The sequence below is a fragment of the Polypterus senegalus genome, chromosome 18 (assembly GCF_016835505.1).
Source record: "Polypterus senegalus isolate Bchr_013 chromosome 18, ASM1683550v1, whole genome shotgun sequence".
Lineage (NCBI taxonomy): Eukaryota > Metazoa > Chordata > Cladistia > Polypteriformes > Polypteridae > Polypterus > Polypterus senegalus.
Genome location: NC_053171.1, coordinates 8,616,792 through 8,633,954, shown reverse-complemented (window position 1 = coordinate 8,633,954; position 17,163 = coordinate 8,616,792). Strand labels below are relative to the sequence as shown.

At 47.3% G+C, this 17,163-nt stretch overlaps 1 protein-coding gene across 2 annotated transcripts in view; it reads left to right on the top strand.

Annotated features, from left to right (window-relative positions):
• Window positions 1-5,982, top strand: part of mipol1 (mirror-image polydactyly 1) — a 300,186-nt gene extending 294,204 nt beyond the window's left edge. For both annotated transcript variants that reach the window (XM_039741608.1, XM_039741609.1), the window contains one exon: window positions 5,058-5,982. In XM_039741608.1, coding sequence (XP_039597542.1) covers window positions 5,058-5,124 — 67 coding nt within the window. In that variant the 3' untranslated portion in view covers window positions 5,125-5,982. The remainder of the gene's footprint in view (window positions 1-5,057) is intronic.
• Window positions 5,983-17,163: the final 11,181 nt, after the last annotated feature.

The window sequence follows — 17,163 nt, the reverse complement described above, 5'->3', positions numbered from 1 at the left end:
GTCTCTTAAGCCTGAGAGTATTAAAAGGCCATTCAGTTAACGGGATCCTGGTTGGCAACCTCCTCGTCCAGTCCCACCCTCTGGAAATGACCCTCTATCTGCCACAGTCAGATGTTATGTGGGCATCCTCTTGGCCTGGTCCTCAATAAAGAGGGTCCTGTGAGCTGAATCACCCTCGGGTAATCACGCCACATGGCAGTAGTGCCGTAACTGACGTTACCTCACAATGCAGGTCGTGTGCCTCATTCGGGACGCCGTCATCTGACACAAACCAAAGTGACAGAGGAGTCTAGTCTTCGTCTCAGGTCACTGGATAGCGTCCATGTCTCGCAACCAACAACAACGACAACATTTATTTCTATAGTACATTTTCATACAAATGACGTCGCTCAAAGTGCTTTAGATGATGAAGAAAGAAAAAAACTATAAAAATTAGGCAATACTAATTAACAAAGAATAAAGTAAGTTCTGATGGCCAGGACAAAAAAAAAACAAAATCTGCAGGGGCTCTGAGGCCACGAGACCACCCAGCCCCCCACTGGCCATTCCACCTAACATCAATGATCTCAATCAGTCCTCATGGTTTTCAGGCTTCACGTGGAAGACTTAGATGATGACAGTCATGTGGACCTCTGGCCTTCAATCTATCAATGTACGAACATCACGGTGCCCTGATCAGGTGTTGGTAACGCAGATGGGCACCACAGAAAACCAGAAAGAGAACAGCAGAGAAAGTAGGGGTTAGTGTGGATCTTTGAGCCACCATGAATAATAACGATAACTCAATGTATGTACAGAATATCAGAGTTGCACTAAAATGAAGCTCTGAGAAAGCCATGTTAAAGTAATGAGTTTTTAGCAGTTTTCTTCAAGTGCTCCACCATATCAGCCTGGTGAATTTCTATCGGTAAACTCGTATTCCAGATTTTAGGTTCATAACAGCAGAAGGCCGCCCGCCTCACCACTTCTTTCACATTTAGCTCTTGAAATTCTATGCAGACCCTCATTTGAAGATCTAAGGTTACGTTTTGGAGTGTAAGGTGAGAGGCATTCTGAAATATCGGATGGAGCAGATTATTGAAGACTTTGTAAACCATCAGCAGGATTTTAAAGTCAATTCTAAATGGCACGGGTAACCAGTGTAGTGACGCTCGGACTGGGGTGATGTGCTCAGATTTTCTTTTCCTAGTTAAGATTCTAGCAGTTCCATTCTGCACTCTCTGCAATCGGTTGATGTCTTTTTTTGGGTGGTCCTGAGAGGAGGGCGTTACAGTAATCTAGTCGACTAAAACCAAAAGTGTGGATTAAGTTCTCTTAAGTTTTACGATTTTTCTTAAGTGAAAAAAAGCTGTCCTAGTGATCTGATTAATATGTGATTTGAAATTCAGGTCTGAGTCAATAATTACCCCTAAATTCTTAACGTCTGTCTTGACTTTTATGCCTAATGGGTCAAGTTTATTTCTAATACCCCCATTATATCTATCACTAAGATTTCTGATTTCTCCTTATTCAGTTTGAGAAAACTTGCCTATTCAGAAATACAAATAAGACATTGTGTCAGTGAATCAAGAGAGTCGGGGTCATCAGGCGCTATTGATAAATACAGTTGTGTGTCGCCAGCATAGCTGTGGTAGCTCACGTTATGCCCAGAGATAATTGGACCTCATGGAAGCCTGGAGATCCTTATAGCAAAACATGAAATAGTAGGACTCTAAAGACTCGGACCGTCGTCCTTTTGCATCTGTCCTGGGTATGACGTTAAACTGCCAGTGGTCCTCCAACTTGCAGGGAAATCATGGGGGTTGGTGGCAGGACTGGCGCTCCAGCCACCGTCAAATAAACTTCACGCAGCTCTGAGGTGACAGACAGGACTCCTTACTGCTCGCTGCGTGAGTAGCTCTATGGCCGGCTGATCGAATTATAAAGGGGATTGGAGCCCCACCCCCTGAAGAGTCAAAACCGTTTGGAGAGCCAGTGGCGTCAGGCCTGTTGGCGGTCAGAACTGGTGTGGTGCTGAGGTGTCGCCGGGTCACAATTTGAGGCGGCCCATCTGGGTAGGTGCCTGGAACGTCTTGTCTATAAGAAAAGTGGCATCTTCCAAATACAGGTACCCCACAGATAGTGCAGAACCTGTCGGGGCACAAATAATTGGGGTTCTACTGTAATGAAGAATTTATTATTTTAGTATGAGTGGTTAAGCACCCCAACAGTAAAGAACTTATTAATGCTGTCCACTTGGGGCGTACAAAACAACCTCAAGATACGGGCCTCCTTAAAATGCTGTGGATAAATTCTAACTGGTAGAGGAGTCCGAGCCTTGAGCTACATCCACATTAGCCTTCGTTGTTGTGTTTTATCCACACTGCCCTGGTGTTTGTAACCCCCAAAACAGTCACCATGGCAGATGCTCTCCAGAGCCATATATCTCTATAATTGCAGTAAAGATGGCTGAAAATGGAAAATTTTGAAAACGCAGACTGTAATCGCATGCTAAGTGATTTGCACTTTTTACGCGGCCCTTCTCTGATTGGCTCTTACTTGGTACGTTTTCTCAGCCACTTTGCTCACCTTGTATTTGTGCGTTACTCTCAATAACAGTTACACTTCATCGGCAGTCCAAACAAAACATTTTTTTTATTACTGTAGTCGTTCTCCGTGTGTAAATACAAACTGCAAATGAATGTCTAGCATGAAGGACCAATTCTCAGCCGATGCATACACACCCACTGTAGGCGAACAGCCACGTCTTGTGCTTCTGGTCATTTTAGTGTGACTGGAGATGCTAAAGTGAGCTGAGAAACGCTCGCCTTCTTGATGTCACATGTTTTTTAAAGAAACCAAAAATCTTCTGTTTGTGGGGTCCAAAACACCCACCTTCATCGTCACTGCATTGCATCTACGGTACGTATGGAGAACAGACATTGGTGATCAGCGACACGGAGCCCACCACTGCGACAGCAGGAGAGTGTCAGGACAACACTGGGTGGGCTCCTTTAGACCAACAAACTGTACACCTGTATGGCCAATCACTGGGACTGGCACTGCCAAGTCAGGAGTCTTCTTTCTTTTTAATTTCCTTCCTTTATAGTCACTCAGGTGTGTGTTCAGACTATTGTGTGTGTGTGTGTGTTTGTGTATTTCCCTCTGGGGACAAATAAAATGATCAACTCTTAGAAAAGTGTTGCAGGAGGCCTTGAACTTCATCAAGCGTTTTGAGAGAAGTCCAAGAGTATGTAACATGTCATGAAGGCAAAGGGGGGAGGCTGCTTTGAAGGGTCTAAAATGGAGAAGAGTTTGGATTTGTTGAACACTTTCTTAGTCACTACATAGAAAATAGGAAAACAATTTGATGAGTAGTGATGTTTGTCTGTCTGTCTATCATATAGTGCCTTTCATATCTATCTATTTATCATTCATATACTGCCATTCCTACCTAACTGTCTTTCCATTCATCCATCCATCAACCCAGCATCCATATTAAATACGCTTCAGAAGCTAAGCATGTTTAGACCCGACCAGTTCTTGGATGGAAGGAAGAGGTTTTGGCGAGACCAGCAGGGGGCACTAACCTGTGGGCTGTGTGTGGATATCAATGCCCAGTGCAGTGACAGAGGACCCTGTGTTGTAAAAATTGTGCCATCCTTTGGATAAGACACGAAACTGAGGTCCTCACTCTCTGCAGTTATAAAAGATCCCTGGGCATCCTTCCTAAAGTGTAACGTTTATCTTGATGTCCTGGTTTAAATTGCCCACCATGGCCTAGTCATTCTGGACCCCTAATCATCCCCTGTCTATAATCTCTCTCTTACCACTTCATCGCCTAACAGTTCATGTGAGGTCCATGTACTGGCACAAAAATGGCTGTCGTCACATCATCCAGGTGGCTGTACACATTGGTGGTGGCTGAAGTGACTCCCCAGTCCCGCTAGTAGTGAGAAAAGCACCGTATAAATGTAAAGAATACTTATTATTATCTATCCAATTATTTTATCTATTATATAGTCCACTATCTATCTATCTATCTATCATATAGTGCCTTCAATCTATCTATCTATCTATTCTATCTATCTATCTATCTATCTATCTATCTATCTATCTCTATCTATCTATCTATTTATCTATCTATCTATCGATTATATAGTGCCTTTCATCTATCTATCTATCTATCTATCTATCTATCTATCTATCCCCTTTGTTAATCTACATATAGATGATTCATATTTGTCCCTTATTAGCATATCTAAGCTTATTATCATTCTCGTTCTTTATATTTGGTCCTCTTCTTCTTGTTGCTGTAGCCCTGACATTTCTCTGCCTATCAGTCTGTCTCCTCACTTACTGCTGACTACTACGGCCTTGGGGGTCATCATGAGTGCCGGAGGTCTCCATGACGTGGATAGCCGCTTCAGATGGAGACGACTGAGAGGAGAGCGGAGTGTGTGTGTGTGTGTGTGTGTGTCGTATCCTATGTGCCCCTGGTTGTTGTTAGGACGTTAGGTTCTCTCGATTTGTAAGCCGTTCTGCCATTTGACCTCCCCGCTCGCTTTCCTCTCCGCCGGCTGTCCCACTCATGTGTGTACTGGGAGACACTTTGTGATTATTTGCTAACGAATGTGCGGCACGTTAGTCAATTTTTGTGCGTCTTGCGTGTCTGTTGTTTTACTCATGCGTGGACTGACGGACATCGTGTTACTCGAATTTGTACGTCTTTCATGTCCTCATGATCTCCCATTCATCTGAGAATCACTTTAGAATTGAAGGACGGCCACAGCAGAGTAAGAGAATATTTGTAAACATCATGGACGTTGCTGCTGTTTCCCTTCTCGCCTGTCTCTGTGTCTCACTGTGTCTGTCACTTTCTCCCGTGGGGTCCTTGGGATTGTCCCCCCACCACCAGACACGACCCAGGTGACCCTGCACAATGCCTGGCCTTTGCTAAGAAGTCAGCCTGAGCCAGCGTTTCAATGGCAGACGCCTCGTCCTTGGTGGATGGTGACAGGCCAGGGGTGTCCAGCGCTGTCCCTTTTCTCACTTTTTCCTCTTTTGGTTCTTTGCAGGTTAGAGCGGCTGGTGGATGTGCTGAGGAAGAAGGTCGGAGCGGGTGCCGTCAGGACAGTGATCTGATTGAAAGGTTGAGTCTGGAGAAGTGGTCACATCTGGTGACCAGGCCGCTGCGTTTAGCGCTGTGTAAACACTGAAGCCTTAACTCAGCAAACAGTTGTTAGAAGTGGTACACTGGGACGACATTCCAGGCCGAGATCAAACTGAATCATAAATGTTTAACCACTCTGCTGCTGACTTGGGATATTTAACCTGCACCCACCCCCCCAGTGCCCCCATACAGCCCACCCTTGTCTGTAACGTTTGAGGAACTGGCGACTTTCTGTTTGCCTTAAGCCTGCATTTGAAATCCTGACTGGGTTTTGGCTGCTGCCCCCAGAGCTGCTTTGCATAATCACTAAAGAAAATGGAAATGTGGAAAGGCGGGCGAGGGAGGGAGTGTGAGTGTGTGTGAGTGAGTGTGTGTGCCGTCCTGCCCGCTGAGCGGCTGCCCGCATCCTCCACATTTTCACTCCCTCGCCCGCGTTGTCTTTTCCCGGGTTGACGGCGGACGTCTGGCTTGGGTAGAACTTGTGGTGTTCAGGACACCAAAGCCCGAATCCTTTTTATTGTCCTATCTGCTGGATCAACGTGTCCCCCCCGGGTGGTCAGGTCCCCTTGGCGATTAGTGATGGCACAGAGCACGGCAGGACAGATGACGACTGCCTTGTGGTGCCGTGTTGAGCTGCTGTTCTCACCCCTCAGATTCACCAGTGTGACACACTTGGGTGGGCTCTCTTGGGGCGACTTTTCTCAATGCTGCACTCTTATGGAGGGGCGTCAAACAGATCGCCGAGTCTTTGGAGCACGTGTTCATACACTGAAACACCTGCGTCATCTTCATTTTGTGTTGCCAAGTATTGTGATGTTTCGCTGGACCCCCGACTCTATTTTGGCTGGGGTCCCCACTAATCCCCCGTTCTTCTGGGACAAGCCTTCTATCTCAAGCCTGACAGGTTGATCGGCTTCTCTTAATTGTCACAACGCGAATGAGAATTGAATTGTGCCCTGAAAATAATTGGCAGGGAATGGCGTGGGTGAGAACGGCAGCTGACCAACCCGCGATTTGCACCAGGATTAGGGGCTTCAGGAAAACCAAGGCGTGGATATGAAGACGGACACTTCCTTAAAATGGCGAGCCGCTTGCTCCGATTATTTTGTTAAACTCCTTTCCAACAAATGGCGGGCCTGAGCATCGAGCACAGCAAACTCAGGCAGCGTCCGTTATCATCCAGCAGTGCACCAGTAGAAGGCTGTGTGTGCAGTGAAAGGGAGTCGGGGAATCAAATAACACACACACTCGCACACACAGACATGCACACTCACGTACGCACACACAGATGTACATACACACACTCACACACACACACATACACACACACTCACATGTGCACACTCATATACGCACACACACTCACACCCACGTACGCACACACAGATGTACATACACACACACTCACACTCGCACGCACACACACTCACACCCACGTACGTACACTCACTCGCACACACGACTTTGCGATGTTATTTTTTTTCATGGTTGGGCCCACTCAGACGCTGACACTTGGGGTATTTTGTCTAATGACATGAACTTTAAGCCCTTCCAGACGTTTGTCACCATCATTCACCTTGCATTGGGTGGCTCGATGACGATCCCTTTCCGATGACCCCTCTTGTGAATGGAGCTTCATCACATACCGGAGGGCTAACTGGGGCTCTGGACGTACTGAGGTGGCTTTAAAACGCTAGCAAGGCAGGTGGACGCCACGGAGACCGCTGGCCACCTCAATGCAGTGACAGCGCTGGCCTCGAGAGCACGTCGCCATGTGACTTTACATCAGAGGTGATGCCGCCATTCAGACTGTTTCCATTTAAAAGGACACCTTTCGTCCCGGGGAGTCTGAGTAGGACTTTATTAGATTTATTTGTGTATTCGTAGCATCTGTCATTCTGCTCATTTTAAATGTTTGCCTTTCAGTTTCTATTTATTAATAAATTGTTCATATCTGTTGTTCTGCCTGAAATGCCACAATTTATATAACTTATGCAGATGCCACATGGGCTGGACGAGCATCCCGGCTAGAAGAGGGGATGGTTTCTTACCCGGACGGGAGGCTCCTAACAAGCAGATAGGCATCCCGGCTGGGGAGGAGAAGGGATGTACGGACAGCCCACTGGAAAGGAATGACGTCACTGGGGGCTTTTTTTACTCCCCCAACCCGCTAGATGGCATCAGCGCCACCCAGTGACCCCAGAGTGGCACTGATATCCAGGCCTGTTTGAAGACCCTTCAGTGTCAAATATGAAAACAGATTCCTGCAAAGCAGTTTAAAATCATTCTAAATATGCCATCCCGTACTATGCCAGTTTCTGAACCTGCTGAATCCTGAGCAGGGGCTTAGGGGGGCTGAATCATGGGGCACAAGGTGGGAGCACCCCCCAAATAGGGCGCCAGCTAATGAAGTATCGACAATCCACTTAACTGGCACAGACTGTCTGGTCGCCGACGTATTGAAGTCAATTCTTTAGTAGGTGGCAGCCACGACAGGCTTGACTATGTGTGCCCACGTCTCGCTCGGGCATCTCTGCCATTTTGTCCCCATTGCTCCAGCCCTGTCAGGTGTCGTGGCTGATTGTGAGCCTTTTTTTTCATGAATTGCCAACTGGACTGAGATGTGCGCTCTGACCCCCCAAAGCGGCAGGACACTCGCGTTGTTGCTCTTCTGAAGCCATTCCTGAGTAGCTTTGGCCTCAGGTTTGATGTTGTGGTCTCACTGGAGAACATCTTCTCCCCCCGAGGCACACGTTTCTTGCAGACTGGCCTCAGCTTTTCCTCCAGGATCGCCTTGTATTTTGCTGCATTCGTTTTTCCCCTAACAAAGTCTTTCCTGGTTCCTGATGCAGAGAAGTACCCGCACACCATGCCGCTTCTGCCAGCGCCGCCATGTTTCGTGTGATTCTGACAACGTGCAGCGTGACGTGGCGTTTAGGCTGAGGACCAAAGAGCTCGATTTTGATCTCGTCAGACCACAGCACCTTTCAGAGTCTCCCAAGTGCCATCTGCCAAAATGTCACGATTCCTCTGCCACCGTTGTGCCTCACAGTACTGGGGATTTTGATGAAGTGCGGCGTAATGTGGCATTTGGTCTGATTGGCAAAAGCTCTCATCAGAACACAGAACCTCCTTCCAGCTGATGTCCGCGACCCCTCTTGGGCCTTCTGCTGAGCGGTCCTGGGTGATTTGATCTCTTTGCGTCTCTCTAATAAAGCTGCGGCGTCTGAAGCACTCGGGCTTCGTTGTTGTCTGCGCAGTCTGAGTCACTGTAGCTTGTAAGTCCTTCAGCGTTCACATGGCGGCCTCCCTCGCTCATCTTGCCTGGTTTTTGCAGACTGACAGCGGTGCCATACTCTTTCTGTTCCTTAATGGCTGATTTAACTGAATTTTCAGCGCGTTGGATGTTTTCTCGTCTCTATCCGCTGACTGGTGCTTTTCATGGAGTTGCTTGGCGTGTTCTTTAGTCTTCATTGTGTGGGTTAAAATTAGGGGAAAGAACACCCGAAGTTGTGTACTTTAGACTTTATTCATTAGAAATAAACTTCATTTATTATTCATATCATCATAGACAAGACCTTTTATTCTGCTGGCACTGCCAGGCAGGTGGCACAAAGGCATTGAGAAGGGCGGCGGCTCCATTGAGAAATGAATGACCTGATCCGTAACTTTAGCTTGACTCCACACCTGCGTATATTTGATCTGTTTTTTAATGTAATTGTTAAGTTTGGTCAGCAGGGGGCAGCCAACTTGAACCCCCCGGCTACATACCTGGATTGGGATTGTAATCGGACATTTTCAATGAATAATAAACGTCTTACACCTCGCTTGAAGAAGGGGGATCTGAGTTGCCTTGAAAGTTGGCATCATATAAACTTTCTAGTTAGCCAATCAAAGGGGTCGTTTTGCTTGGCTTCCCACTACAATGAATAATAAATAAAGTTTATGATCATCCAAACCCGCTATATCCTAACTACAGGGTCACGGGGGGTCTGCCGGAGCCAATCCCAGCCAACACAGGGCGCCGGGCAGAGCGCCAACCCACCACAGAGTTTATGATAATATGAATAATAAATAAATGAATAATAAATAGTTTATTTCTAATGACAAAAAAATAAAGTTTTTTTTTTTTTTTTTGTAACATTCAAACCGACACTAAAATTAGACCTTAAAATTTTTTTTTGGAATAATAAGAATAAATTATAGAGTTAAAATAAATGATTTTTAAATAAGGCACTTTCAAATGAAAAAGGTAAGCATGGCCCTGAAGTGACATTTTTAACACTAGGGCCCCGTAAATGATGTTTTAAGATTAGGACTCCCCTTTAGAGATTTTAAGATTAGGATTTGGGAATTGTAGGTCATTAAAAAAAAGAGAAAAGATTAAGGTCGTGATAAGGGGGGGCTGGGGGTCCGGCAGTTTAACATCAGGGCCCCCATAAATTAATTTTGAACCCCCCACAGCCTGCACTGGCCACACTCAGGTGCCACTTGAAACCTCAGACCGGTGAATGGATGCACCAGCGAGGGGTTTGGGGTCTCCTATTAAAGGTGAACGATTAATGTTGGGCTTTTTATATTTGTAATTAATCGAGATGTTTCTACGTCCCCGTGGATCAGTGTCAGAAAAGTCCAATTAAATCCATTTGTGAGGACGTGACAAGCGGTTTGTCACCGGTGCCAATGACATGTCATCGAGTAAAGCAAGTGTGACGAGATCAAGTGTGGCTTATCCTACAGCCGTAGCCAAACATTTTGAGAATGACACAAATATGAATTTTCACAAAGTTTGCTGCCTCCGTTTTTAGGATGGCCATTGGTGTCGACTCCAGAATGTTCTGACGAGCCATCAGATGAATTGCAATTAATTACAAAGTCCCTGTTTGCCAGGAAAATGAACTTCATCCCTAAAAACCACTGCATGTCAGCCCTGCCACCAAAGGACCTGCTGACGTCACTTCAGTGATGGTGAGAGCATTGACAAGGACGAGGGTGGAGGTCACTATGTCACGCTGATGGAGTAACAATTGAGAGGTGAAGAAGGCATCAGGGCACCCAAGAAAGGACAGCAAGCGCCAGGACCGTCACCTAAAGGTGATTCAGCTGCGGGCACCGCCAGGGCAGAGCTTACTCAGGAATGAAGATCTAAAAACACTGAAGCAGCAAACTTTTTGAAAACCGACATTTGTGTCATTCTCAAAACGTTTGGGCCACGACTGTACAGAGATCTTCTGAAATGGCCTGGACACTTTGGTCGGGACCCCTTAGAAGAGACCCTCAATCATTGGAATCGAGTGACTTGTCAATCTGGCTGTTTTCTTGAATTTGTGTCACATGCGTCTCCAAATGCAGAGAAGTCGTCCCTCTGCCGTTTGGTGTCATCGTGTGTCCCATTCTGAAGGTGGAGCAGAGAACGTAAAGGAGAGAGCTGAGGAGACCAGAAAGAAAAGGACAAGACCAGCATGTCAGAGACAAAGGCTAGAAGACCTTCAACGAAGCAGCCTGATGTTCCTGGGTCAAATTATTATGAAGACGTTTAAGGTCCAGGACACTGTAGCCAACCAAACCCGCAAACCCAAACCCGGATGCAAAATCAACCGGAATGTTCAAGCAAATTGTGGAAAAAAATCCCAATCTAAATCCGTGAAGTAGTGAAAAGCGGACAGACGTTGGATTTTGTATATAAATTGCTCAGAAAACAGAAAGGACCACTTTGAAAACCCATCAGATCTCAGTGCTGGCCATCTCTACTGCTATGGACTGGTATGGTGATGTGTGAGGAATGAAAGGATGGAAGTGAAAATGATCAACAAACAGAGAGACACCCCGAAAATCAAAGGGAACAAATGATCAGGCAGGCGAGATGTCATTGCAGCAACTCCTAATGGTACTCAGTAGCTTGTATGACCCCCACCATGCCTGACGACATCCTAATGAGACGACGGATGGTGTCCTGGAGAATCTCCTCCCAGATCTGGACCAGAGCATCACTGAGCTCCTGGACAGTCCGAGGTGTCGGTTGGACCCGAACATAATGTCCCGCCCAGAGGGATTGAGGTCATGTGAGTGAGCTTGCCAGTCAATGGTATCAATTCCTGTATCCTCTCGCCACATGAGGCTGGCATTGTCATGCACTAGGAGAAACCAGCATGGGGTCTGACAATGGGTCCAATGATTTCATCCTGATACCTAATGGCAGCCAAGGTGCCCACCGTTGTCTCGGCTGTAGAGGTCCGTGTGTGTCCCTCCATGGATATGCCTCCCCAGACTGACCATCACTGACCCACCACCAAACCATTCGTGTTAAACGATGTCACAGGCAGCAGAACGTTCCCCACAGCTTCTCCAGACCCTTTCACGTCTGTCACATGTGCTCAGGGTGAACCTGCTCTCATCTGTATAAAGCACGGGGTGTCAATTCTGGTATTCTATGCCAATAGGGCTCCACGGTGCCCATTACAGGACATCGGGCCCTCAGGCCACCCTTGGTGAAGTCTGTTTCTGATTGTTTGGTCAGAGATATTCACACCAGTGGTCTGCCTGCTGGAGGTCATTTTGTAGGCTCTGCCAGTGCTCATCCTGTTCCTCGTTGCCCAAAGGAGCAGATACCGGTGGGTCCTGCTGATGGGTTAAGGACCTTCTACGAGGGGTCTTGTCCAGCTGTCCTAGAGAAACTGTCTGCCTGTCTCCAGGTATCTCCTGCTGTGAGACACAGCAAACCACCTGGCAATGCCACGTATTGATGTGCCTGCCATCCTGGAGAAGTTGGACTACCTGTGCCAGCGCTGTAGGTTCCAGGAATAGCCTCATGCTACCAGTAGTGACGCTGACCGTAGCCAAATGCAAAACGAGTGACAAAACAGATGAGGAGGGAAAAATGTCAGTGACCTCCCTCCACCTGTGTAACCATTCATTCCTGTTTTTGGGGGTCGTCTCATTGTTGCCCCCCTCGAGTGCACCAAAGCCACTGAAACTGATGAACAAGCCCCTCTGCGACTTCACTGACAGATGAATAGCCCACAAGTGTCACTGACTTGATGCGGCCCTGGCCTGTGAAGAGTTAAAACAGCTGGGGACCGATGGCACATCAGAGTCACAAAAGTGGAACAGAGAAAGCAAACGGCACAGAAAGAGACGAGATGTACTCATCCGCGCTCCTCTTCTCTTTTTGCTATTTCTACGTAGCGAGTTCATCTCTTACATAAGGGGGTCCGGGGACCCTGCAGCAAATTGTCTTTTTACGATGCCTTTTATAGTGTCAGTTATGTGCGCCCCCAGCGTAAGTAAACTGGATGACGTGGGGTCTCACTGATCAGCTAATGGCCGCCAGCACAGCAGGGCCTGCTGGAGTGAAGCTCGGTGGAGAAACTCCTGACGTGTTGGCCAAGTCCTCTGTGACGTGACAACGGGTGGTCGATAGAAACGGACAAAACAAAATGTCCTTCAGTGCAAATACACAGCATTGGCCCCCTTAAAAGGGAACCGAAATACGGCCAGTGTGTGACATTGGTGACTTTTGAAGTTTAATGTCATGGTCGGATGGCCAGGACCCTCGACAATGACAGGACCGGGGGGGGTAGAGAGAGAGCTTTGTCAGGACATTATCTCCCCGGATCGATCGAGGGCAAGGCTTGCAGCATAGAAACTCAACCCTGCTGGGGTCCGTGGCCACCACCGGGGGCACCTCGAAGTTTACTGAGACCTGTTTGACACCCACCACTGCCAGAAGAAGGTCACTGGGCCCCTGGAGTCCTACTGGGTGTCCTATAAAAGGGGCGAAGGACTGGAGGCGAAAGGACTGCGTTTTGCTTGTTTGTATTGTGCTGCTTAGTGAAGTGAAGCGCCGCCCCGCGGAAAGCAAAACGTGTGCTGTGCGACTGTCTGTGTCACGTGCCGGTGGTCCACAGTGTGTTTGTCATGCCGATGACCTTCTAATAACAGTTTGGTGACATCACTTGTGCATCCCACAATACATGTGAGGTCAGCCATGTAAAGCCCCCAAAATCAGTCATGGCAGCCATCAAACACCCGCTTACACTATGGCTATGTTGGGGTGGGGGGAGAGTGAGTGACATCATTCCTATGGTGGGCTGCATTTAGACCCCTCTCCCTTTAAGCCAATGGACTGTAATTGCACCCCACGGTACCTATGAGGTCAGCCACGTGAAACCCCACAACACCAGTCATGACGGCCATCAAACACCCTCTAACACTACACTTATGTTTGGGGGGATTTCTTGACTGACGTTGTGGTCTATCTGTTATCTACGCCATGCCAATGGTGGGCTGCAGGCAGACCCTTCTCCCTTTGAGCCAGCAGAGTGTAATTGCAGAGACCGCAGTACCAGTGAGGTCAGCCCCTCAACGCCCCCCAAACTTCACCTAACATCCACACCACCAGCCATCAAACGCCCGGTTACACTCCAGCTGTGTTTGGGGGGGCCGGGCGCTCGTTTCTTGAGTGACGTCATGCCTATGGCAGGCTGCAGGTAGACCCTTCTCCCCTTAAGGTGGTTTGACTGCATTTCCCTACTTGACCAAAGGGTGTCGTCGTTTCCCAGTTTCTGCCTGCCTGGGTCAGAGTTGCCTGTCTCTGGGCGTACAAGCAAGCTTTGTAATTGAGACCCCCGGTCATTTTCATGCAGCTTATTTCTTAACCGTCCCACGTCATGTTGGCCCTTGCCGGTCCTGCACGTTAATATTTTTAATATGGCGCCTTTCTTTACTACCCCTGCCTTGTTAAAGTAGCCAACGTTAAATGGCGGCATCGCAAAGCAATTGGAAAGCGGACAACGTCATTCCTGCGGCCATCGGGAAGGTAAAGGTCACTTGTGCGCCCAGTCTGATGACAAGAACGTGGCCAGCCTTGACCCTGGACTGCACAGCTAAGCCAGTTTACTTCCAGCCTGAGCCCACCTCTGCGCTTTTGGGACCTTAATGGCAGTTTGCTTTACACCTGGGAAGGCACCTTTGCATATAAAGTTGGTTCTTTGGACTTTCGAAAGGCGTCGAATATGTGGACAAGAAAGAAATCTTCATCTAGCAGGACGCCAGAAGATGAAGAAAATCCGAGTGTAGTCTGCGTTGCTGTTTGCGGCGAGCGTCCTTTTAACATCAGGAGCCCATTGGGATCCCCAGATCTGTTAACGTCGTCGTTAAAATCTGCTGCCCTTCCTCCAAAGACCCAGGCTGGCACTTTTACTTCTTTATTTTTTTATTAAGTGATCGATTGTGGTCCTTAAAGCGCATCCCCGAGTCCAGGCCCGGCGCTAGTGGCGCCCCCTAACGGCGCAGCGCACGGCTAACTGGACCGCCGCACAAGCCCGTCTTGTTCCCCAGCCGCCCCGCTGAGCTTCCCCGCCCCTCCAATAAAGGCGAACAGCCCTCCGAGCTTGTCGATTCCGCCTCCTGCCGTATCCGTGGTGATGGCACAACCTGGGTGTCCCTTTGTGCGAAGCCGCCCAGTCCCCCCGTGTGTGCGTTGTCTTTGGCGGCTAATCCCGCGAGTGCTCCATGCCGGCATTGTCACAGCTGCTCGGGCGACATCAAAAGTGCAAAATGGGATGACAAGGGGGGGGGTGGTGAGGTACGGGACAGGACAAGAACAAGACAGGACGGGATAGAGACCTGCCTTTAAGATATGAGCGCCCGTCCCACCCCCAAATTGGGGCTTGAAATTGAGAGCTGAAGGTGCCAAAGTGACAGGCACATCGAGTCGAGCCTACAAAAACAACTTTTTTTTTTTTTTTAAGACGCTTTAATTAAAAAACGGGTCCGGCCGCGCATCCTGTTACCATAGCAACGGGCAGCGCCGCGCGCTCCTTCACGCCAAAACTGCGTTCCTTTCATCTTTCGGGGAATCAAATGAGGCGCTATATAGCTGGAAGTGAGCAGAGCACGAGTCCTAAAGGGTCCAAGCCGGGGACTTGTGTGTCCGCGCAGGTCACTGAGCATCTGTGTTCGAACTAAATGCGTTAGATCCTGGTGACCGGAGCCTTTCATGGAGCCCCGGCCATAAAGCCGTTGAACGTGTTCCCGTATGGCCGCACGGCTCCGTTTTTTAATGTACATTCATTCTTGTTAAAAAGAAGTGGACTGAGCGCCGACATCAATGATCGATCAATCTGAAGTGGGGGCTGATCGATTCGAAAGAGACCCTCACATAGGTGACTAAATAAAAGTCATTAAAGATGACAAAGTTAGCAAGGTGCCGCGAGGGGCGTCCGCTCCCCTTGGTTCATTGTCTTGTTTGTTGTAATAGCATGGCGCTATATTCAGTCTTTGGAAAGAGGCGTCGCGCTTTTGTTGAGAAACTCGTGCGTGACACCAAAAAATACAAGGCCCAAGAATAGAAGGCTTTGTGCCCACCCGAACAAGAGAAAAACGCTCGTCTAATTAGTGGCCGGGTTATAATAAAGACACCACGTGACGGTGGGACGAACGAGCGGAGACCACCAACGTCAGTGAGGCAACGCAGATAACTCGGGGGCACAAAGCCCTAATAAACTTCCTCCGTCCGTATCATTTTTAATGGAAAACCAGCTGCTTCTAAAGCTGATTTCGGATAGAGATCTCTGTCTCTTCTCTCTGGCCTTCTCAAAGCGTCTTTCTTTCGCCTGTGATTCTGAAGGGGGTATTACTTTGCTCTTTTCGTTGGCCAAGCACAATTGTGTTATTGGAGATAATGAATTCAATCCCCATCAAAAGGTATTAGGAGCGCCTCGGCCCTGTAGCGGCTTTTTAAACTCCGAATGAAAAGAGCGAGAAGAAAAGTCTCCGGGTAGCCTCACTGATGGCTGCTTTTGAAGTAAAGGGACTTCGCTATTGTTGTCGACATTTTTGTCCATAAGGCTGAAGAAAGAGCCGCAGCCTTTGATGAGTATATGAGAAATGCCTCATAAGTTGGAAAACAAGTCTCTGCTCGAGTCCCGGAGATGGACGCTGCCTGCTGATAACATATGTTAGGCATTAATAGGGGCTCAGCGAGAGAGGGGGCGAGGACGAAAGGGTTAATAAAAGAAAGAAACAGAACAAGACCCGTCGACCCCACATTTCAAATATCTGCCCTTCACCCCCTCACATAGCGCTCTTCGCAATCCAGCTGTCATTTCGTTTAATGTCCTTGTCGTTAACCGGCATCTCCGTTCTAATGATACGGGAATGCATTACCGGCCACCGGGACCTCGCTACGCTTTTATTTGTCGTTTACATGGAAGTGCGCGTTAGTGTGCGGAAATGTTGGAAGGTTTCACTGTTAGCAAGTTATCGAAATGCGCGTACAGTATGTGCGAGTGACGTGAGCCGTGAAGAGCGCTATATGGGGACAGTGACGTCAGAGATGGGATTATTGTGTGGGGTCTTATATCTATTATATCATGACATGCCTGTCTGTCCGTCAATTATATTAGATAGATCGATAGTACATTATTTGTGAATTTCGGCATTTTTAAGTAATAAACAAATACGACTATAATATAAAAACAACCCCCAAACACACACCAAAACGACTAAAAAGAAAGAAAAGCTTCTGACTTGGCTGAAGAAAAAAATCTATCTATCTACCTGTATTATTTTATAGTGCCTTTCAGTTTGTATAATTTGTCTTTCTATTTAATTGTTATGTAGTGTTTTTCATATCTCTTCATTAGCTATATACCTAGCATGTCTTTCTTATCTACAGTATCTCTATTATATAATATTAATTTTATATCTATCTAATTGTCTTATACTGTATTTCATACCTCTGTTTTTTCATATATTGCCTTTCATATCTATCTATCTATCCATTATACTGTCTTTAATATCTACCTCTATTATATAGTGCCTTTCATTTTATATTTATCTAATTGTCTTTCTATTTAATTGTTATGTAGTGTCCTTCATGTCTCTTAATTAGCAGTATACCTGTCTTTCTTTTATATCTATATTATATAGTGCCGTTCATTTTTTATCTTATCCTCTACCTTTTATACAGTGCCTTTCATATCTATCTATCTATCTATCTATCTATC